At 38.3% G+C, this 22,897-nt stretch overlaps 1 protein-coding gene across 4 annotated transcripts in view; it reads right to left on the bottom strand.

The window, feature by feature from the left end:
• The window catches only part of senp6a (SUMO specific peptidase 6a), a 47,716-nt gene that overhangs the window by 18,874 nt on the left and 5,945 nt on the right, over window positions 1-22,897 (bottom strand). For 2 of the 4 annotated variants that reach the window (XM_030128599.1, XM_030128601.1), the window contains exons 2-10: window positions 15,742-15,835; window positions 12,788-12,851; window positions 11,409-11,515; window positions 10,517-10,645; window positions 9,466-9,536; window positions 7,572-7,666; window positions 4,871-5,141; window positions 3,332-3,564; window positions 672-812 (exon numbers count right to left, since the gene is read on the bottom strand). In XM_030128599.1, the coding sequence (XP_029984459.1) occupies window positions 672-812; window positions 3,332-3,564; window positions 4,871-5,141; window positions 7,572-7,666; window positions 9,466-9,536; window positions 10,517-10,645; window positions 11,409-11,515; window positions 12,788-12,851; window positions 15,742-15,835 (1,205 nt within the window). The remainder of the gene's footprint in view (window positions 1-671; window positions 813-3,331; window positions 3,565-4,870; window positions 5,142-7,571; window positions 7,667-9,465; window positions 9,537-10,516; window positions 10,646-11,408; window positions 11,516-12,787; window positions 12,852-15,741; window positions 15,836-22,897) is intronic. The other 2 variants (XM_030128600.1, XM_030128602.1) reach the window with 2 other exon arrangements.

Here is a 22,897-nt window from a genome sequence, read left to right as displayed (position 1 = left end):
TAATATAAAATTAACTAAAATGAGATTAAATAAGGTAAAATAACTAAAGTAACATAACATTAAATAAGATGAAATACGATAAGATTAAATAAAATAAGATTAAATAACAAAATAACTAAAATAGCATAAGATTAAATAAGGTAAGTTTAAATAAGATAAAATAAGATTAAATACAGTAAGATTACATAATATAAAATTAAATAAGATTAAAAACATATAAGATTAAATTAGATAAAATAAGATTAAATACGATAAGAAATAAAATCAAATTAAATAAGGTAAGATTAAATATGACAAAATTAACTCAGATAAGATTAAATAAGATAAAATAACTAAAATAACATAACATTAAATAAGGTATGATTAAATAAGACAAAATAAAATAATATTAAATAGGATAAGATTAAATAGGATAGCATAGCATGTGCGCACTTGAAAACCCTCAGTCTGACGTCAAAGTTTCTGCACATGCGGACAGACGGACAGACGGACAAACAGACGGACGGCAAACTAATGACAATGCCCTACGGCAAGGGCCGAGGGTCAAAATTAAATAAGATAAGATTAAATAAAACAAGATCATGTCAAATAAGATGAGAATAACAGAGTAAACACTAACAGAGTAAACTCTAACAGAGTAAAAAGAATAACCCCAGGGTGTGAACACTCACCACCACAGGTTTGGTCACCATCCTTCGTAGAGTGCCAACTCTGACGCTGCGACATTCCAGGATGATGGAGTCACATTTACTGGTCATCAGTTTGGGCTTCTTTATCCTCGGGGACAGAGATTCCACTGGCTGATTTCCAAACTGAAAAAGAAATAATAATAATGATAATAATGATAATAATAAATATGACATTCTGATGCTCTGAACTTTCACTACAGACAGAATAAGTTCATCAGTCTGGGTTTGAGTGGAAAATATCAAACCACAACCTGAAACCGAATTAAAAAAAAGACATTTATCGACTAAATTTAACATAAATGACAAAGAACTGACAAATAAATCTGAGACTGTGCAGTTTTATCATAATGCATGTGGACTGTACAGGAAATACAGATGGAATTGTTCATTTGTGTCTGATTATTTAAATTCTGACTCATCCACTAAATCCATCCCATAATAAACAGTGCTAAATTCTTACACTAACAGAAAATACACACAGACACATTTAACATTTGACCTTGCACCAAAAATAATAATAATAATATGAACCAGTGTTGGTGTTCATCATTGACAGATGACAGGAGTAAAAAAAAAATGTAATGCAATTTTTATGTCAAATATTGGGGAAAAAGGTTTTTGTGTCTTTTGCATTAAGAAAAATGTGGTTTGTTTACAGTACAAACATACGACGGCGAATTAGGGCGACAGAAAAAAGAAAAACACTTGTCACAATGAGAATAAAGTCGGAATATTTCAAGAATAAAGCCCTAATATTATAAGAATAAAGTCATAGTTTAAAAATAATAATAATTTAACAAAAATAATGTAATACTAGTATGAGATTAAGTTGTAATAGTTCAAAAATATATTTGCTATCGTGCGATAAAAGGTCATAATTTAGAAAATGTCAGTTCCTCCTCTACTAAAGAGGTCATTTTCTCCAAATCAGTTCAATTCTTACAACAAAACAAACCCAAACATGTGTAACTGTCTTTAAAGTCCGACTAATGCTAATGTGTTCATGGGGGGCGGGGCTAATAGTCTCAGTATTTGGTGGGCGGGGCTAATAGTCTCAGTATTTGTCGTTTGTGTGTAAACCCCAGATGACAGTCGAACCTCCAGAATGTTCCAGTTCATTATCAGACCAGTGGGTACGACTGTATTCTGGAAATTAAGATATTTTTACCTCCGCCAAGGAGGTTCTGTTTTTACCAGGGTTTGTTTGTCTGTCTGTTTGTCTGTCTGTCCGTTAGTGTGTAACATAACTCAAAAAGTTATGGACAGATTTGGATGAAATTTTCAGGGTTTGTTGGAAATGGGATAAGGAAGAAATGATTAAATTTTGGTGGTGATCGGGGGTGGGGGGGCCCACGGGGGGGGCCACTGATCAGCCTTGGCGGAGGTCTGCGCTCTCCAAGTGCTTCTAGTTTTACACCTGTTTTCAAATTATGATGTTATTCTGGTAATATTACAGCTTTATTCTGGTAAATGTATGAGTCTTTTTATATTTGACTTTATTCTCATAAAATTACAGGTTTTATCTGGATATTTTATGTCTTTATTCTCATAGTGGTTAGGGCTGTGTACTGGCAAGAATCTGACGATACGACACAAATCACGATATGATATATCACCGTATTTCAGGATACTGTTAAAAAGGCAATGTTTTAAAATTGTTTTATTGGTTTTGTTTCTTTTTTAAAAGATTATTCCTGAAAGAATGGAATTCCAGCAGAAATCTGCACAAACACTAAACACATTTGTATTTAATCAGAACAGGATCTAATGTTCTATCCCAAAATGTTCAAACTGTGTTCAAACTGAAACTGTGTTTTACAGACATTAGTTTCAGATCCTGTTCAAATGTTCACTTTCTATCAGTTACCTCTGCCAGGGGGTTATTGTGATCACTTTGCTTTGTTTGTTTGTCTGTTAGAAAGTTAACTTAAACAGTTATGGACAGATTTTCATGAAATTTTCAGTAAATGTTGATACTGGCACAAGGAACAAATGATTACATTTTGGTGGGGATTCGGGGGGGGGGGGTGATCTGTCTTGGCAGAGGTCTGTGCCCTCTGAATGCTTTTCTTGTTCAAAACATTATTTTTGTGCAATCCCAAGAAAGGAACTAACATCATTTAATAGAGTTAAATAATAATAAATAAAATATAAACAAAAAACTAAAATGAACCTCCACAGTATCTGCATTTGAATAAATGCCTAAAAATATCCATACAGTTCTTTTTAATATCGATACAGTATTGTGAAATGAAATATTGTGATATACTGCAGAACCGATATCTTCTACAGCCCCAATAGTGACAGTTTTTTTATTTTCTTAAGTGGCTCTAATACACCATCTTACAAAAATGTCATTTAAAGGGTTAAATGTGACACTTTGTGAGTATTTGGTATTTTTGTTTATGGATCAAGTGAATGAAAGACAAAAAAAAGTTAAAAAAAAAAACTAAACTAAAAGACAAACTGAAAACATGCCATTCGTCTGGTGCTGTGCAGGTTCTGTGTTCTGGGTGGTGACTGTTTGGGTCTATTTCTGATCAGACCGTGTCCCTGTTCTGTCTCTGCTGTCAATCATCAGGGCTCCGCCCTGTTCTGTCTCTGCTGTCAATCATCTTGTCTCCGCCCAGGTTCAAACCCACCTGATCCTTCATTCTTGCTCTCCGCGGTATCGTCACCTTCATGTTCACATCTTCAAAGAACTCGGCGCCCAGATCCTCCTGCTCCGCTGCGCTCTTCACCGCCGCCTCCACCCGGCCTCCGGAGGGCGCCGGCGAGGAGTGGGCGGAGTCTGCGGGCCGGGGGGAAACGCTGTCCAGTCTGTTGGCGCTTCCCGTGCTGGCGTTGTCGGCCTCGTCGTCGCTGGACAAAACGACTGCACAAAAAAAACCAACAAAAAAACACAGCATCTGAGGCTGACCTTTGACTGTTTAATTCCACATTATAACCACGTTATTATAAGTAGACACAACTAATTACTTTGTAATTTATTTGTCCATTTAACAGAACATAATGTATACATACAAACAGTTTGGATTTCTATATTAAATATGGATGAAAAGGCGTCGACTGAAGGAACAGCTTATTTATGGAAGGAAAGATGCAGAAACAAAAGAAAACTAAATGGCACAGTTTGAAACAATTATATAAATACTATAATTTAATCAAAATCTTACATTAACTATAGTTTTACTTATTTATTTTGTCTACTGTGTCTTTTAACCCTTAGTGGTCTGAGTCTATTCTGTCTGTTTTTCAGTCCTTTTGATTTTGCCTTTATATACTATAGAAACAAATGTTTACTATACCCATGTTTGGGATCACACACACAACTTCATCTATATCATCTGTCTATTGTTTTTTCACTTTAACCGACTATAAAAACATATAAGGACAGAAAACACACAACAAACGTAAAATGTGATTTGAAAAATGTATATAATTTTTTGCATAAATAACACACAGATGTTTAACAAACCTTTTCACAGACTTGAAAAGTGAATATTGGTTCCAAATATTAGGGATAGAAAATTAAAACTGTAATAAATTAAAACTATACTCAAATATTTGACATAAAAGCAGATCTTTACATAGGTACCCCCCCTCAGTTCAGGTGGGGGTCATCCTCACTCTTACCTGTCATACTAATACAGTCTGTGGATTAGAATCTGCAGATTCAAACAGTTTTTTTCTGTTTTGAAAAAGGATAAAAAATGTCGTAGATATGGGCAGAAATATAACCGCCCCCGTCATTTTCATACTTTTATTTACGTTTGTTTGCTCCGGTTTCAAACCGTCATATCTCTGGTTGTATTTGTTCTATCAACATCAAATAAAAAGTGTCACAGTGTTTCAAGTGCAAACTTTCTAATGCATTTGTCTCCAGTGGTCTAGGAGACTGACTTCTGATGCTACGACGTGTTGAAAATGTCATGTGATTCAGTCCTGGGGTCGTGACTGTGGAGCCCTAAGGGTGAACGATCATATTTGTTTAGTTCCTATTTTACAAACTGCTGTTCTGACTGTGTTTCATACATATAATTGGTGTATATAAAAAGTGTATTCATCACAATAACTAAATTATTTATATACACCTATTAAAAAACAGAGTGACAGAGTCCTCTGTCTGACTGATTGGCCTGGGTGTTGGGGGGGGTGACTATGTGAGGTTTGTTTCTTACTGGGATCGTTGAGTTCGTGCTGCGTCGCCGCCGTCCTCCTCCCTTTGGCGGCCATCTTGGATCCGCAGCAGCTGGACGTCCCGGCCAACAGCGGCGCCTGGCCGTCGTCCAGCGGCAGCAGCATCCCTCTGGGGTTGGCCATCTGACCCGGCAGGGCCACCGGGGGGGCGGGCTTGTACAGGGTGATCACATTCTGCTGCTGTAGGCTGTTTGGTCCGGGGGAGGGCGGGCTTCTGATGGGGGGGCGGGGCGTCGGGGAGGATAAGGTGGCCTGAGGACGAGGAACAGCCACGTTAAAACTTTGAATCCAGTCAAACAAACACATTTACATGCACTTTTAAAGTCCGACAAACGCGTTTACATGTACTTTTCAAGTCCGACAAACGCGTTTACATGTACTTCTAAAGTAAACAACTGTGTTTACATGCACTTTTAAAGTCCAGTTTCAGTCAAACTAAGTCAATAATTCATGTAAACATACTGAGTGTGAAACGTCCAAAAGTCTGGATGAAACAAACTGGAACCAGGAGATGAAGAAAACACATGAACACAACAGGGTTTAAAGCAACATCTGCCTTTGATCCCACGTTTGTTCAAATGTGTCCAACCCCAGTCAGATCCCATTTATCTGTAATCCATTAGTCCAGGGGCGTCAAACTCATGTTCTTTGGGGGGGGGGGGTCACATTCATCCCACTTTAATCTGCAGTGGGCCGGACCAGTAAAATAATAGCATGACAGCCAATAAATAATGACAACTACAAATTGTTTAAGTGCAAAAAATTACATTCAATTCTGCCAATACTTACATTTACAAACTATCCAAACAAAAAGGATGTGAATAACCTGCAAAATGAAATTTGTTAAAAAATGTAAGTACAATTGGATCGATATTCGGCTTCGACTTATCATTTATACATATGCATTACAGATCAGATCTACAAAGACACAAAACATTTAATAATAGACAGAATATTGATAAAATTGCACTGAATTTTCTTTAGACATTTCAGGTTGTTCATATTTGTTCAGGTTATTCACATTTTATTGTTAAAGGATAGTTTGGAAATGTAAATATTTTCATAATTTAATGTTTTTTGCTTTAAATCAAAGAGAAAAAAATGGTGGTGTCATTATTTATATGTTATTATGATATGATTTTTGAGTTTGATGCCCTAACTTGCACTTTGCAAATTCATCCTGGGGGCCGGATTGGACCCTTTGGCGGGCCGGTTTTGGACCCTGGGCCGCATGTTTGACACCTGTGCATTTGTCTGTGCTTCTGCACCTGAATCATTTCACTCTTGGTGAACACCTTCGTAGATGACTCCATCAGAAACATAGTCCACATGTTTACAGAATAAACACAGACAGCACTCGGACCTTTTCGGAAATTCTGTCGCAAAGTGCATTGTGGGAATAGTGACCGAGCGAAAGTGGTTTCTCACAGATTCTGGTGTAAACGGATCCAGACAGCTCCAGCGTAAACTCCTCCAGTCCACCAGGGCTGTTTTCCAGAATGAGTCCAGTCGGTGGATGGAGGTAAAGGACACATGTGGGTTCAACACTCACCAACACACAAACTGATGCTGCAGGGAACTCACATTCCCACAATGCACTGAGCCACAGCACTTCTGCAAAGGCCTGAATGCTGTTTGGGTTTGTTCTAGGGATGCACCCATGCCACTGTTTTTCAGACCGAGTACGAGTACTTCCATCTGAGTACTTGCTGATACCGAGTACTGATCCTAGTCCTTAATAATCCCATTCCAGTTGTTAGTTCCTTTTGTAAATGTGCTTTATTGTCGTTGTCATTAGTCTGACTGGAACAAAGTGCTGCTACTGACATTTAATGTGTTGGAATGAGTGTTTGTCAGTTAATCCACCAGGGGGCGCCGCTCTGAATGAACCATACTGGACAAATACCACAAAGAAGAGGAAAGTTTAATGAAGAAGAAGAAAGTCAGTAATACCAAACCTGTAGACGACAGAGGAACACTACTGTGATACTGATGTTAGTGTTTTCTCTGTAAGCTTTAAAAGTTTAGCTTCAGCAGGAAGAGAAAAGACAAATGAGTGACAGGTTTGGTTTTCACTTCCACTGGCAGCGGTCCGCACTGCTGCGTACTCCCACTGGTATTCTGTGTCTGGGTACTCATCCTCTATCAGCTGGAAAACAGATGGAATGTACGCAGAGGACGGACAGAAGGCTGCGTCTGTATCTGTCTGTGTGTGAACGGTACTGTCAGTGTTACTCTGATCATTTCTTAGGTTCCATCTCCACACTCTTCACACTCACACACATTCTTCCTCCTCCTCGTACCTGCTGCACTGAACTGGGAATGGCACACGGACAGAAGTGGTATCGGTGCATTTGTATCGGATTACTTTTACGAGTACGAATACAAGTACACACACTGAGTATCGGAGCCGATACCCAATACTCGTATCAGAATCGGTGCATCCCTAGTTTGTTCTGTAAACAAGTGGAGTGTGTTTCTGATGGAGTCATCTATGAAGGTGTTCACCCAGAGGGAAGTGATTCAGGTGCAGAAACACAGACAGACGAATGGAGTAGAGAGAATAAGGATCTGACTGGAGTTAGGGCTAGAGTTAGAGTTAGGGCCATCACTGGGGTTGGACACATGTGGACAAACATCTGGGATCAAAGACAGACGGTGGTGTAAGGTCCAGTAACTCACCTCTGTGGATTTGACTGGTGAGGGGAAACTGTAGCAGCTCTCCAAAGGTTTCCTTTTCTGTTGAACACGACGTTTGATATTCAGCGTGTCTTCTGCTGAACGATTGAACAAAAACAAAGTCATTCTTCTTCTTCATGAACATGTTTGGTTGTTTTTTTTACCACATTTGCCAGAACAAAAAAAATTACCTGTGCAGTGCAGGTCTTACAGCTCAAATCTGATTTTTTTCTGTCGTCCACATTCTAATGTAAATGTGATTCCACCAAACTGATGTGAACAGTCGACAGTTCGGAAGTGATATCACACATTATATATATGGATATAGATATAGATGTAAGAACATCACAGTACGAGTGCACTATGATATGAGTAATTCACTTTATCTTTGTTTCCAAAATGCCTCAGAGATAGTTTTTACTTCATTTCTCTCAACACTGATTTTGCTTTTCTTTTCTTTTTTTTCATTCTTTGTTTATTTGGAAAAGCATGTCATATAAAACTTCCTTTCAGGCACAATTCATTATCCACACATCAAATTTGAAAGAAGATGCTGATCCAAGATTTTTAGTCGAATATATAAGAAATAAAATAAAGAAACAAAAGTAGGTGGGAGTAGAGAGTTCACTCCACTACTTCATCAACAAGAAAAAACACATTAAGGTGTGCATGTTTACATTAACCTAAACACAAATGTTTATCATATAAATGTTTTCACAAAACTAATGAATTCAATTCACATCCATGACAGATTTAACACACTTTGTCCATTTTGATCAAATAGTGAAAAAAGATTCCCTTTGACCCTTCAAACCAAATGTCCACGTCTCCAGAATGAAGATGTCCTGTACCATGTCCATCCATTCTTCAGTTGTGGGTGTTTCAGGCTTTAATCATTTTCTAGTCATACTCTTTTTATTTGCTGCCAACAGCATTAACCTCCTTAGACCCTGGAAATGCCAGCAGTACCAGCTTTTTTTGTTTTTTATTCAATCAGTGTCTATATTGGACACATCATGATGCAACAGTTTTTTCAGATGCAGTTTTTCACATTTTTATGGAATGTCCTTTGTGGTGGACAGTTTCCTTTCTTTTTGTATAAAGTTGTGAAACTCTTGTCCCAAATGTGGACAGAAAACCCACAGCTGGGTCTGAGGAGGTTAACAACAGGTTTTTTTTATCCTTCAGAGTCCAGTTATCACATGGAATAGCTCCTAAATACAGAGCTTAAATGTTGAGTTTGCTTTATTTCTTAAATCCATGACAATCATTTTAAATGTTTTGTCTCTAAATTTCAAAAATATTCTTCATGCTCTGACCTTAAATAATATTTTTCTTCCACATCTAACCATTAACTTTCTTCACATCTGACTGAGGAAGAAAAATCTACCATTAAACTTTAACGAAATATTGATATGTGGCCGAAAATATCGGGACACATCACGGCTACAGCTGTAAGAAGAGGATTTAAGATAAAGGAACAACATTTCCTTAAGCATTTTAGAAACAAAGAAAACCACTCAACCCAAACTAACCAATGCACTGATATTTATCCCCTAATATAAAAGTATATTCTGACAGTCATTACTGTTTTGTATCCCAGACCCCTGTTAGAAAAGAAACACTTGGATTCAACGTGTCCACATACTTCTGTCCATTAGTGTCTGAGTTACACAGTTCTGATCTGAAGATAACGATATACTGATTTGTCATTAATCAAACATTACATCAGTCAGATTCAACCTATAAACAGGTCATTCAACTGTTTCCAGAATGTGATAGTGAGTCCGACAGAACAGATGGAGAAAGTGTAGGCGGAAGGACAGAGCGTCCTCCACCGTCCATCAGCAGCTCAAACCAATCAGGAGTCAGCGTGAGACGTGATTGGTCGTCGTACCTGGGACTTCTGGACAGGTGAGGACGATGCTGTCCACCTCCACCGTCTGCTGTGTCGAGGAGAAGTCGTTTCTGCAGACGAGACCCAAAACCAGGTCAGAAAAACCCACGGTATTAATTTAATCAAATCCATATTCAACAACAATCAACACACATCAACTATTAAAACATCTGTGATCAAAATCTAAAGATTAAACTATGATGTAATAGAACATTTGATCTGATGACCACATGAGTCTGTGATAAAGCACAGGTTTGAGCCTTTACATATTTACAGTTACAAACTAAACTGAAAAAGGTTTGAATTATCTGAAAAAAATGAAAAATCAGTGTAATTTTCTCAGTCTTCTTCCTCCACTTCTCATTAGTCCATGTGCATTCTGGATCAGATCTCCAAAGACACTAAACACTGAGGAACAGGAAGAAAAGAGTTCAAACTGGACTGAATTTAATACAGACATTTCAGGTTGGACACATTTGTTCAGGTTAGTCACATTTTATTGGTACAGGAGAGTTTGGAAATGGAAAGAGTTTCACAATTTAATGTGATTTTTTGCACTAAAACAAAGACAAACATTTGAAGTTGTTAATTCAAGATTTTTTGCTAAATTTAAGATTTTTTTGCTTAATTCAACATTTTTTTTACTTAATTGAAGATTTTTTTTTTTTTTTACTTCATTCAACATTTTTTTCCTTAACTCAAGCTTTTTTTTTTTGTTTTTGCTTAATTCAATTCAAGACTGTGGAATTTTTGACTTTGTAAATTCGTCCCACAGGCTGCATTGGAACCTTTGGCGGGCCGCATTTGGGCCCCAGGCCACATGTTTGACACCCTGATCTAAAACATGCAGGACAGTAGATTATTATATTACTATAACCTTTATTTAACCAGGAAAAAGCTCTTAGCGCTTCGAAGTCTGTGACTCCAATGTACCTATACTGCAATGTATCTGAGCAAATGGCAAATAAAGTCCATTCTATTCTATTCTATTCTATTCTATTCCAGTCATCCACACACAGGTGTAGTGACCCCCCAGGCCACGTGGACTCACCTCTGGACCGGTTTCCTGATGGCCGAGGGCATGTGTGCGTGTTGGAAGTGTCGTCCTTGGATGACGATCCCCTGCGACGGTGCAGGACTGATGATGTAATAGTTGGCTTTACCGGGCATCGGAGAATCACTGCAAGACACCGACAGGAAACCGACAACATCAGGACCACGCCCACATGACTCTGAACACCCAGTTGAACCCAGAGGGCACGGAGGGGTCAGAGGTCAAAGGTCTGGGACGCATTTCAATGACGGAAAGGCCAGATAAATGTGACCTGGACGTTCAGACTGAACTCACATTGAAAATATCAGATACATATGACAGTGGTCCGGGTCAGATTTAGGACCACATATGACAGTGGTCTGGGTCAGATTTAGGACCACATATGACAGTGGTCCGGGTCAGATTTAGGACCACATATGACAGTGGTCTGGGTCAGATTTAGGACCACATATGACAGTGGTCTGGGTCAGATTTAGGACCACATATGACAGTGGTCTGGGTCAGATTTAGGACCACATATGACAGTGGTCTGGGTCAGATTTAGGACCACATATGACAGTGGTCTGGGTCAGATTTAGGACCACATATGACAATGGTCCGGGTCAGATTTAGGACCACATATGACAGTGGTCCGGGTCAGATTTAGGACCACATATGACAGTGGTCCGGGTCAGATTAGTGCTGTTCAGACTGTCTTTACCAGATCAGATCCAGGTCACATATGGACACAAACATCGGCTTTGGGCCACATTTGTCTGAACGTAGCCTTCGTGTTTGCTTTTAGCTCCATTTTGGTCTCCACCCACGCCTGGAAAACCGTCTCCCTCACCAGACTATTTGTCCAAACCACACCATGAGAGCCGAGAGAATCAACCCAAACGGATGGTACCTGAGCTTTTTGGGCGCGAGCTTATTCAGAGGCCTCATGTGATGGTTAGGCCGGTTCTCATAAGTCCTCAAGGGGTCGGAGGAGGTGAAGTGTCGGAGCGACGGGGACTGGAAAGACAGATCCAAGACAAAAAAGAAAACAATATGAGCAGAGGTTAGCAACAAGGAGGATTTATATCACTGTTATATTTAGATACAGTAAAATACGGTGGAGTCAGGGCTGTGGAGTATGATGCATTTACACATTTACATGAACAGATGACAGTGAATCTACAATTATACACAAAACATTTAACAACAGGCAGAATAGTAGTACAATTACACTGATTTATACGAAGAACTTCAGGTTGATCATGGTTGTATAGACAAAAAAATTAAGAAATGTGAACGGAGTGAACACAAATTAAAGGATTGTCAAAAAAAATTTTAACAACAAAATAACAAAAATGAGGTGTAGAAAAATGTGAAAAGACAACAAAATTAAAACAACTAAGCAAAAAAATACAAAAAAAGAACAAAAACAAAAAAATGAACAAAAATTTGATAAAACATCAACAAAATAATGTTAAAATTACACTTATTTCTCTTATGATATTTCATGTTGTTGAATGATAGTTTGTAAATGTAACTATTTTCATGTAATTTTACTTTTTTACAATAAAACAAAGATAACAGTTTGTAGTTGATATTATTCATATGTTCTTATTTTACTGGTTCTGATCCACTTCAGATCATATTAGTCTGAATGTGGAACCTGAACTAAACTGATTTTAACATCATTTCTTGTTAAAATCTTCTTTGTCATTTTTCCATTTCACACATTCATCCCATGCACCGGACCGGACAGGACTTATGTGGGGACTGGTTTTGGTCCACAGTCCACAGGTTTGACCCCCCTGGACCAGACTGGACTTATGTGGGGACTGGTTTTGGTCCACAGTCCACAGGTTTGACCCCCCTGGACCAGACTGGACTTATGTGGGGACTGGTTTTGGTCCACAGTCCACAGGTTTGACCCCCCTGGACCAGACTGGACTTATGTGGGGACTGGTTTTGGTCCACAGTCCACAGGTTTGACCCCCCTGGACCAGACTGGACTTATGTGGGGACTGGTTTTGGTCCACAGTCCACAGGTTTGACCCCCCTGGACCAGACTGGACTTATGTGGGGACTGGTTTTGGTCCACAGTCCACAGGTTTGACCCCCCTGCAGTGGTGTTATTGTCCATGGTCAGTTTTTATCTGTAGCACATTCTAATTACTATTGAATTAACCCTCATGTATTCATCTCTTCCTGGGAACCCAGTTCTAACAGAAACAGCCAACCGGACCCCAGTGGCTGCTGGGAGAGGGGCGTGGCCTTGAGGGACGGGGCGTTTACCCTTTTGTCCTCAGGGGAGGTGGGCTGCTGGCTGTCCGTCTCCTCCATGGTCATCACGGTCGCACTGAGAGGAAACAACCAGAGCACAAATCAGAAACAACAGCCATAAACACAACACAAAGAAGGAGGAGGAGGAGGGGGAGAAGAAGGAGGGGGAGGAGGAGAAGGAGGAGGAGAAGAAGGAGAAGAAGGAGGAGGAGGAGGAGGAGGAGGAGAAGTGGATTTCTTGTGCACCTTTAAACCTGAGTTTCCCGTGTGCTTGGCCAGACAAAGCCAAAGTGCACAACAGCAGAATACAAACAGAAAACAACACAAAGACCAGATAAACAACAAACACACAAACAGGCCTCAGTGTGAATGTGTGGTAGTGTTAGAGCACAGAAATAACACAACATGATGGTGTCAGAAAAATGGAAGAAAACCACATCCTGTATGTCAGTGTAAATGAAGAACCACAACAGGGTCACACTAAATATTCAACATTACAAACTTTAAAACAGACACACCACATAAAGGCAGGTCCAGAAAAATGAGTTGAAGAAGGATTTAAATTCTACGGCCTGGTCTGAACGACTGTCTGCACCTGTAGGACTGTAGGGTTCGACCAAGCAACCACACAGCGTTAACCCTGTAGGCACCGCACGGCTTTTTCTGTTTTTAAATAGTCCGTTTTGATATCCAGATTTCAAACAGCTGCATCTTGGAAGTGTTTAGTTCGACGAAGTATTAGGGCCACATAAGAAAACAAAAACACTGGCACTACGAGATTAAAGTCCTGAAATATCAAGATAAAACCTGTAATTTTATGAGAACAAAGTTGAATACAAAAACAGTCATAAATTCACGAGAGTAAAGCCATAAAAAACGAGAATAAAGCCATAATATTACAAGAATAAGGTCATAATTTAAAAACAGGTGGGAAAATTATCAGAATTTACAAGAATACAGTCGTACCCATTCGCCGCATAAAGTAGAACTGGAACATTCTGGGAGGTTTGACTTTCATTTGGGGTTTACGCACAAATGCCAAATACTGAGCCTCTTAGCCCCGCCCACCAAATACTGAGCCTATTAGCCCCATCCACCAAATACTGAGCCTCTTAGCCCCGCCCACCAAATACTGAGCCTATTAGCCCCATCCACCAAATACTGAGCCTATTAGCCCCATCCACCAAATACTGAGCCTATTAGCCCCATCCACCAAATACTGAGCCTATTAGCCCCATCCACCAAATACTGAGCCTATTAGCCCCATCCACCAAATACTGAGCCTATTAGCCCCATCCACCAAATACTGAGCCTATTAGCCCCATCCACCAAATACTGAGCCTATTAGCCTCGCCCACCATCACTTTGCTTGTTGTGTTCGCTGTAACCAGAAACTCTACCAACAAGGCTTACAATTTAGAAATTATAACTTTTTAATCACACCATTGCGAATTTACTTCCAAAGTATTACGACTTTAATCTCATAAAAGTACAACTTTATTTTTGTTAAATCGTGAGGGTTTTTTTTAAACTACAACTTTATTCTCATGATAAGTGCTTTTATTTTTCCGATGTGGTGCTAATACACAGTCGTCGTTTTGAGATACAGTCAAACTGTAAATGAGAAGAATTTTGGTGATAACTCAAAGTTTACGATGGGAGTAAATGTACTCATCTAATTTGCATAGTGTGATGTCACAGGGTGGCGGCCATATTGGATTGTGTAACTTTTAGTAAAATTGAACTTTTAACATATTTACATGGACGTTTTCTATGAAGGTAAATTTGTTTCTTCATTGCTTTAACCAAAAAAAATATTTCTATCAAAAAAAATATGCTCAATGGAAAAGCTTCACTTCAATAAAAAAAAAATTAATCAAAGAAAAAAAGTGTTTGAATGCAAAAAAAAAAAATCTGGATCCAAAAAATTGCATTTGAACACTTTTTTTTTCTATGATTGAAAATGTTTGTTTTTTTTAAATTGAAGTGAATTTTTTTTTTTATTGAAAATATTTTTTGGATTTTTTTTATTGTAAATTTTTTTTTTAACATGAGTTATCTTTTTTGTATTTGGACCATGTTAGGGGTAAGATATTTGTGTCTTAATTATTCCATCCCAAAAAATATCATTTCAATCCATCAATCAAAAAAAAAAAAAAAAAAAAAAAAAAAAAAACAACTGAAAAAAAACCTTTTCAATTATAGAAAAAAAGTGTTCAAATTCAATTCCTTGGATCTCAAAAAAATTTTTTCTTTGATTGAAATAAAGGGTTTTTTTTAATTGAAAATGTATTTTTTCAATCCAATCCAACTTTATTTGTAAAGCACTTTAAAACAACTGCAGTGGACCAAAGTGCTGTACAGAAATTTTTGAAGAATTTTTTGGTTAAAGCAATAAAGAAACAAATCTACCTTCATAATTTTCATTGTTTTGTTTTTTTTTATCTTATCCTAAAATAATTGACTCTAAACATCAGTAGAAAGTCAAATGCAGTCAGTTTTACTTTTTCTTGTGGTGTTCAACCTGTGTACTAATCAACAGCGGCGCCCTCTGGTGGATTGATTAACAAATGCTTATTCCACCGCACTGGACAACACTATTTATGAACATGAAGTGGTGGCACTCAGAGTGGCTAAAAAAAACACCAAACATATTCTGACTATGTGGAAAAGTCAAAGGTGTATTTGTCGTACAACGGAACAGAAACATTTGGTGCCGAGTTGGCGTGGTAACTGCTGAATAAAAGTCGGATAAAACGCTGCCGTCTGTTCGACTGTGCTACTGCTGTGTTTCTATTGGACACTTGTTTTCTGCCGGTGCGTTGAATATCGGTCCAACCCTACAGCAGCAGCCGATCAAATCTGTCCACGCAGGAGCCGCCGGGCCGCCGTAGGCCCGCCGCTTCCTGTACGTGACGCCGCAGTGATGGTGCGTTTGAGGACCAGAGAGCAGAGGAAGTGCTTACTCGTGTCTCCTCTCATCTTCACTGTCATCAGAAAGAGAAAAGCTCCAGTTGTTCTTGTACCCTCCATCCCTCCTGGTCTCTGATCGATCCAGGGCTTGAATCACAAACCAGACTCACATCAGTGCAAACACACACAGGCATCAGCTGAGAGCGCCCAAAGGACACCACGACGCCTTCAGGGGTGTCAAACGTACGGTCCACGGCCCAAAACCGGACACCAAAGGGTCCAATCTGAACTAAGGGGGGTGGTTTAGTCTGAATACAGTTTAAATAATAGTTTTTATTGATAATTTCTTTCCTGCTACTTCAGTGGAGCGACTGTAACACAATAATGGGATTAATAAAATATTCTGATTCTGATTCATGAAATGCAAAAATGAAACTGAACATATTAACGATCAAGGATGTTAATTATATTTAAGATCACGACCTTCACACCAACTTGAGCTAAAGTGGGTCAGAGCAGTAAAATACTATCATAAGAACCTAGAAATTAGTGACGTCCCCATCTGGATTTTTTTGCTTCCGATCCAATTTTTTTTTTAGGGATTAGTTTTGCCGATATCGATCCGATACCGATCTGATACCAAATATTTACAATAAAATTTAGATTTAAATGTGTAGTCATTCTTTGTAGGTTCTTCTTCTATTCTTTGACTGTAGATCCCACTTGGTCTGAATGTGGAACCTGAACTAAAACAACTATGACACCTTTGACTCTGAAGAACTTTAGGATCGTTTTTGCGTTCTGCGTCGTACCTTAGTGATGCGTACATCAGCAGGTTACTCGCAAGTCAGGTTGGGGTGGGTCAAAGAAGTCCACAAAAGCCCCGCAGGTCCGACTCGTGCATCACAACCGGACCTTAAAGTGAAAGTGAAAACTATAGACGTTCCAATTCCTCTGAACCTCCTGCTGTTGTGCAGCTAATTTTCCTTTTCCCTACCTTCAGAAACTTTAATTGGAGGGGGCAGGACGTTTGTTTAGCCCCGCCCCAGAACCAGGTGCAGATCGGCCCAATCTTGTGACTAAATCCAATCCGATCTTCTAAAAAATGCCAGATCGGCAGACGATACCAACCTGTAGATCGGATCGGGACATCCCCACTATAAATAATGACAGCCTCATTTTTCTCCTTTGATTTAACATTAAAAAAAAAAGTTCAGTTCCATGCAAACGTCTACATTTGCAAATTATCGACTCAAAAAAAAGCCAATAACACAAACAAAAATATGAACAACCTGAAATATCTACAGAAAACTGCAATTTTAATAATATTCTGTCTGTTGTTAAATGTTTTGTGTATTTGTAGACCCACTATACTGTACATGATGATAAACTGAGTAGAGGTCGACTGATATGGGTTTTTCTAAGGCCGGTGCAGATTTTTTAAAATTTGGTCAGCTGATGGCCAATATCTACAGCCGATTTTTGAAGCCGATATTTAAGGCTGATTTTTTTTAAAGCACACTGACCGTAAAATACAATTTAAACACTCTGATAATTATGATTTTTATGCAGCAGTATAAATAAAATTATTAATACACGTGCACATAGTACTCTTTTAACATTTACTGAACTTCAAGTGCTGCCCACACAGGTGCCTGATCCAACATCTTAGAACATTTATATCTACTGATCAAACACTGGCTTTGAAAAAAAATAAATAAAAAAAAAATTTTCAAGGCCGATATTGGAAAAAAAAAAAAACAAAACAAAAAACAAAAAAAACAATATATCGGCCTACCTCTAAAACTGAGGCAGAACATTGTTAAAATTACACTTATTTGTCTTATATATGTTTATGTTTCTTATATATGTCTTATTTGTCTAATATAGGTTATTATTGGAGAGGTTCTGACCCACTTTAGATCATATTGGTCTGAATGTGGAACCTGAACTAAAATGAGTTTGACACCCCTGAACTAGATCATCTTCAACACTGAGAATCATGGGAAAAAAGGACGTCCGACTCCTCTGAACACAAACACACTCATGTCAACGATTACATGCATGAATGATCGGATTTACATGCAGTTCGCAGATCGAATCATGGTCATTTCTGTTCAGTCGAAGACGATGTGAGGTAAAACTGGTTTGATGTGACCAGCGTTCAGTGTTTTTATATAGAATTATATTTGTGCCAGTTTCTTGAGCGAGCAACGATAGATTCTGAGCACACAATTAGAGATTTTGAGCACATAAAAATATATTTTGCGAGCACATCAATTATATTTCAAAAAGAAATTACGCTTGAGCAAACAAAAATCGATATTGTGCTCCATAAATGCGTTTGCATGTTAGTTTTACTCATAATGTTCTCTCACCAGTTCTTTCCATGGCGCACAAACAGACCGCTGCGCTCGCTCACTTTCCCCCTCCCTCTCTCGCTCAACCTCCCTCTCCCTGCGCGCTCAGGTTGTCGTGTCCGCACGCTCAACTTGACACACACGTTACAATTGTGCCACAAAACCAACCAATCGGAGAGCTTGCGGAAGTACACTCTGATTGGCTGTTCACTCTCCAATTAGCTCGCTAGTTACATTTACCCAAAAAAACAGCGCTCAGTGAGACAGACACGGACCGGAAGAGGAGGAATTGATTCTACACAAACTTGGGTCAGTATTCATTATTATTATGATTATTGTCTCATGTCATACCACTACTTTGTTTAGTTTTTGTACTATAGTGCCGTAATGTTAGGACTGCATTGTCTGGGTTTACATTATATCTATTTATTTGTATAAGTTTGTGTAGAATCAATTCCTCCTCTTCCGGTCCGTGTCTGTCTCACTGAGCGCTGTTTTTTCGGGTAAATGTAACTAGCGAGCTAATTGGAGAGTGAACAGCCAATCAGAGTGTACTTCCGCAAGCTCTCCGATTGGTTGGTTTTGTGGCACAATTGTAACATGTGTGTCAAGTTGAGCGTGCGGACACGACAACCTGAGCGCGCAGGGAGAGGGAGGTTGAGCGAGAGAGGGAAGGGGAAAGTGAGTGAGTGCAGCGGTCTGTGTGTGCGCCATGGAAAGAATTTGTGAGAGAACATTATGAGTAAAACTAACATGCAAACGCATTTATGGAGCACAATATCGATTTTTGTTTGCTCAAGGGTAATTTCTTTTTGAAATATAATTGATGTGCTCGCAAAATATATTTTTATGTGCTCAAAATCTCTAATTGTGTGCTCAGAATCTATTGTTGCTCGCTCAAGAAACTGGCACAAATATAATTCCATATTTTTACTGTTAAATCAGTGAATATTAGAATGTGTCACATGACAGGAAGTGCACAATCACATAAAGAAGGAGTGGGTTTCTACACTCAGATGATTTTAACCAGATCTGAGCAAAAGGTTTTATAGATCGCACGTTTGTAAAGTTTTATGATCATATACAGACTCTGGTGAATCCCATTTTAACTCAGAATAAGAAAAACACTGATGACAGAGAAATTATACAGAAGCTACATCCAACTCATCTGAACTCCACCCAAGACAATGTTTACTACTGTTTCTGTTTTAAAAACACTGGAAAACTTGTTTTGGGGTTGAGTTTTGAGGGTTGTTTTTTTGGTTGGGATTGTTTTTGGGGTTATTTTTGGGTTGTTTTGGGTGGTTTTTGGATAATTTTGGGGTTATTTTTTGGGTGATTTTATTGGGGTTGGATTTTTTAGTAGTTTTTGGGTTGCTTTTTTTTTTTTTAATGGTTTTTGGGATATTTTTTGGGGTTGTTTATGAGTGAATTTTGGGTGGTTATGAGGGCTGGAATGGATTCATTCTATTCAATTCAATGGGGAAAATTGATCTGTAAAAGTAGTAATTCGCACATGGATCATGGTCCTGACATGAATTAAACTCATAGTGCGAGGTTCCACTGGATAGACTCTGGTGAATCCCGTTGTACACTTTTAGAAAAACACTGATGACATAAATTACAGAAACTACATCCATCTCATCTAAACTCCACTCTAGACACAGTTTTTCTGACACTTTCAAATTCAGCAGCACGAAAAAAAGCACAGTTACTGTTTCCAAAAACTCGATTACTACCTTTTAAACCATATGTAGACAGGAAAATGACTGACTTTAAAACAATTTGACACCTGAAAAGTTATCGAGAACTTCCCGACGGATCTCAACAATATTTCTAGTCATGTCTTAGGCCTACTCACTGCAAATGTGAGTTTTTTTCCCCACAATCACCGGTTTCCTGTTTCCTGTGAATGCCGCAGACTGGATATCAGGTCAACAGACAAAAACTAAACACAATTCGGATGCCGAGGTTTTTACTTGACAGACGCCAAAGACAACAAAAGTTGACATATTTCAGATTTTTCAGATCAATTTGTGCTAAAAATAAATGTGATGCTGCGCGCTGATGCTACACCATTTACACATGATGCATATTATCCATCCTGCTCAGAGTCCAGCTGATGAACACTAAAAAAACACCAGAGTTGATCATAAAACTGCAGTAATTGGTTATTAACAGATGAATGGAGTCAAAAATTGTGTGAGAATTTTATGCTTTCTTTGTCATATAGGAAGGAAAACAAAATATGACACTAAGCTGCAGGAAAAAACTGGAAATTTCTGCAAAAAAGAAATGACATGAAAATAACATGAGAATAAAGGCAGATGTCAGTCTTGAACCCAGACCCTGAGCGTCTTTACCAGTTTTACTGCTTCATATACGATGATTCTGCCTTTATCGTAATTAGAGAATAAAGACATCAGCAGAAATATCCTTAACCAACAAGAGTTTATCCCTTTTAAGGACTCCTATGATAACAGGCCGAGATTTATTTAGGGTTTTTTACAATAAAAGTGTCAGAAAATGTGATCTTATTAACATTAGTGTTGGAGGATAAGACCACCTCCAAACAGGGTTGTGTTCAAATGCACATAAAGCACATGATCCACGTTTGTTTTCTGTTTGGTGAGTAAATCTCAGAGCTGTTTGTCCAACTGACAGGTAAATGTAGTCATGTGATGAATAAACTCTGGTGCATTCAATGAACCTCGTAAGCTTTGGAATCTCTATTATACTGAATGGCAAAACACACGAGCACAGACAAATGGGATGATGCCTTCAAGTACATGTCACAAATTCAGAAATCTGTCATTTCTCTCTATTGTTTTAAAGCATCTGTCATTAAACTGAATGAATGAAACTACAGGTTGGAGTTAACCCTTTAACAGACTGTCTACATTCATTTGTTGTTGTTTCTTTTACAATAAAAGTGTCAGAAAATGTCTTTTTTTGCCAATTCATTTGCACCTTTTTTCCAGGAAGAATTTAACTTTCAAGATCTGTCTATTAATTATCATTATTATACGCAATAAATCTTAAAACAGTGTGTTATAGTAAAAAAAAAAAAAACTTGAATTTTTTTTCATATTTATTATGAAAAACAACTGTAAATGTTCATAATGAAACATTATGAGATTAAAGAAATAAACTTTCAACTATTTTCTGAATGTTCAAACATTTGTTTGTCTAGATCATTCTCTGTCCATGTTACCTTTATATAATATTTACAGCTAAAATACAACTATCAATGAACTAGGTACATAAACCCCAAAAAAACAGATAAAAACAGTAAAAAAGGCACACAAAAAAATCAACAAAAAGAAGTCAAAACACACCAGTAGAACACTCCAAAACAGCACTATCACAGTTATATACAACTAGCATGTTCACCCGTGTGGATCCACAGGTTCTAGATGTGGTTGTTTTTCTGCTATTGTGTATTTGTGCATGCTGTACCGCATTTGTCCAGCAGTTACCGCCAAAGTGTTCTGGCCATAGCAACATGATTATAAGTCTATTGTATTCAAAATGACTAATATCTCCCAAAATATTGGTCCGATCAACTTGCCATCTTTGCTAGTCTGTTCCTTGACCAAAAATACACGAGTATACAAAACTGCAGCAGTCAGCTCTTTACAGGTTTTGTGTGAATCCCCGGACATGCACACACACGCACTGGCCACTTGGCTTTTATAATATAGATTTACACGAATTCACTGCGAAAACACCACTAAACCCTCACTAAAACGCTGCAAATCGTAATAAAAATCTTCCATGTCTCCCTCACTGACTGCATTCTGCTGCTCTAAGCCCCACCCAATTCCACCCCTCCCCCTCAGCCAATGCAGACCTCTACCCTAATGTGTTCCAGACCAATAGAAAGAACCCAATCTCAGATAACAGATGCTGTTTAGATCTTGTCCATAACATAAACGGTTCATGGATGTAAAACGTGGCGCCGGTGACACGTCGGTCTTCAAAGGGTTAAACGTCTGTTCACGTAGACACAGCGTTTGTGTGTGTGTCGGTTCAGTCTGAGCATCTTCTTTGTCAAATCAGTGTTTTCCTCTTTTATCCGCCTCCATAAATCCCTACAACGGCTGAGATAATCTGACTGCGGGGACGTTCAGGTTCCGTCGCAGCTTCACAAACTCGTTTATTTCGTCTACAGATGGATTTCCTGCAGCGCCCGAGACGGAAAAAGCCATGACGATGCATCTGTGATGACTACGCTTGGACTCGGCCTTCGTTGGGAAATATTCCCGCTTTGTGCAGATTCACTGAACGCCAAACCTGCCCCGAGTTTAAAGGCACTTCCATCAGAGGAAGGTTCCAGAAGCACAGACCTGGATCTGGAACAGAACTAATCTGATCAGTGCATTCATCAGCAGAAACACAGCATTTTAACAACACAACAATATTTACACATATATATATATATATATATATATAATTATCATATTGATAACCTATTATCTAATAGGCTCCATATTGTACAAACTGCTGTTGTAACTGTTTTAATAAGTATATTTAATGTGTATATTCAGATCAATATGCATGTTTGTATATTTGAGTGGTTGATTATTAACAGATGAATGGAGTCAAAAATGGTGTCATCTGTGAGAATTTGTTGCTTTCTTTGTCATATATGAAACAAAACTTAAAAAACAAAACTAAATGTCTTATTTACTTTCTATTTTTATTTTCTAACTTCCCTTTTAATCGTATTTATTGTACCCTGCCTGTAGCACTTTGAGGTTTTTAGATAAAAATGTCAAGTGCGTTACAAATAAAATGCAATATTATTATTATTATTATTATTATTATTATTATTATTGTAAAACTA

Source organism: Sphaeramia orbicularis, chromosome 24, assembly GCF_902148855.1.
Source record: "Sphaeramia orbicularis chromosome 24, fSphaOr1.1, whole genome shotgun sequence".
Classification (NCBI taxonomy): Eukaryota; Metazoa; Chordata; class Actinopteri; order Kurtiformes; family Apogonidae; genus Sphaeramia; species Sphaeramia orbicularis.
The sequence above is the reverse complement of the archived record's forward strand: the minus strand, read 5'-3'. Positions and strand labels throughout refer to the sequence as shown.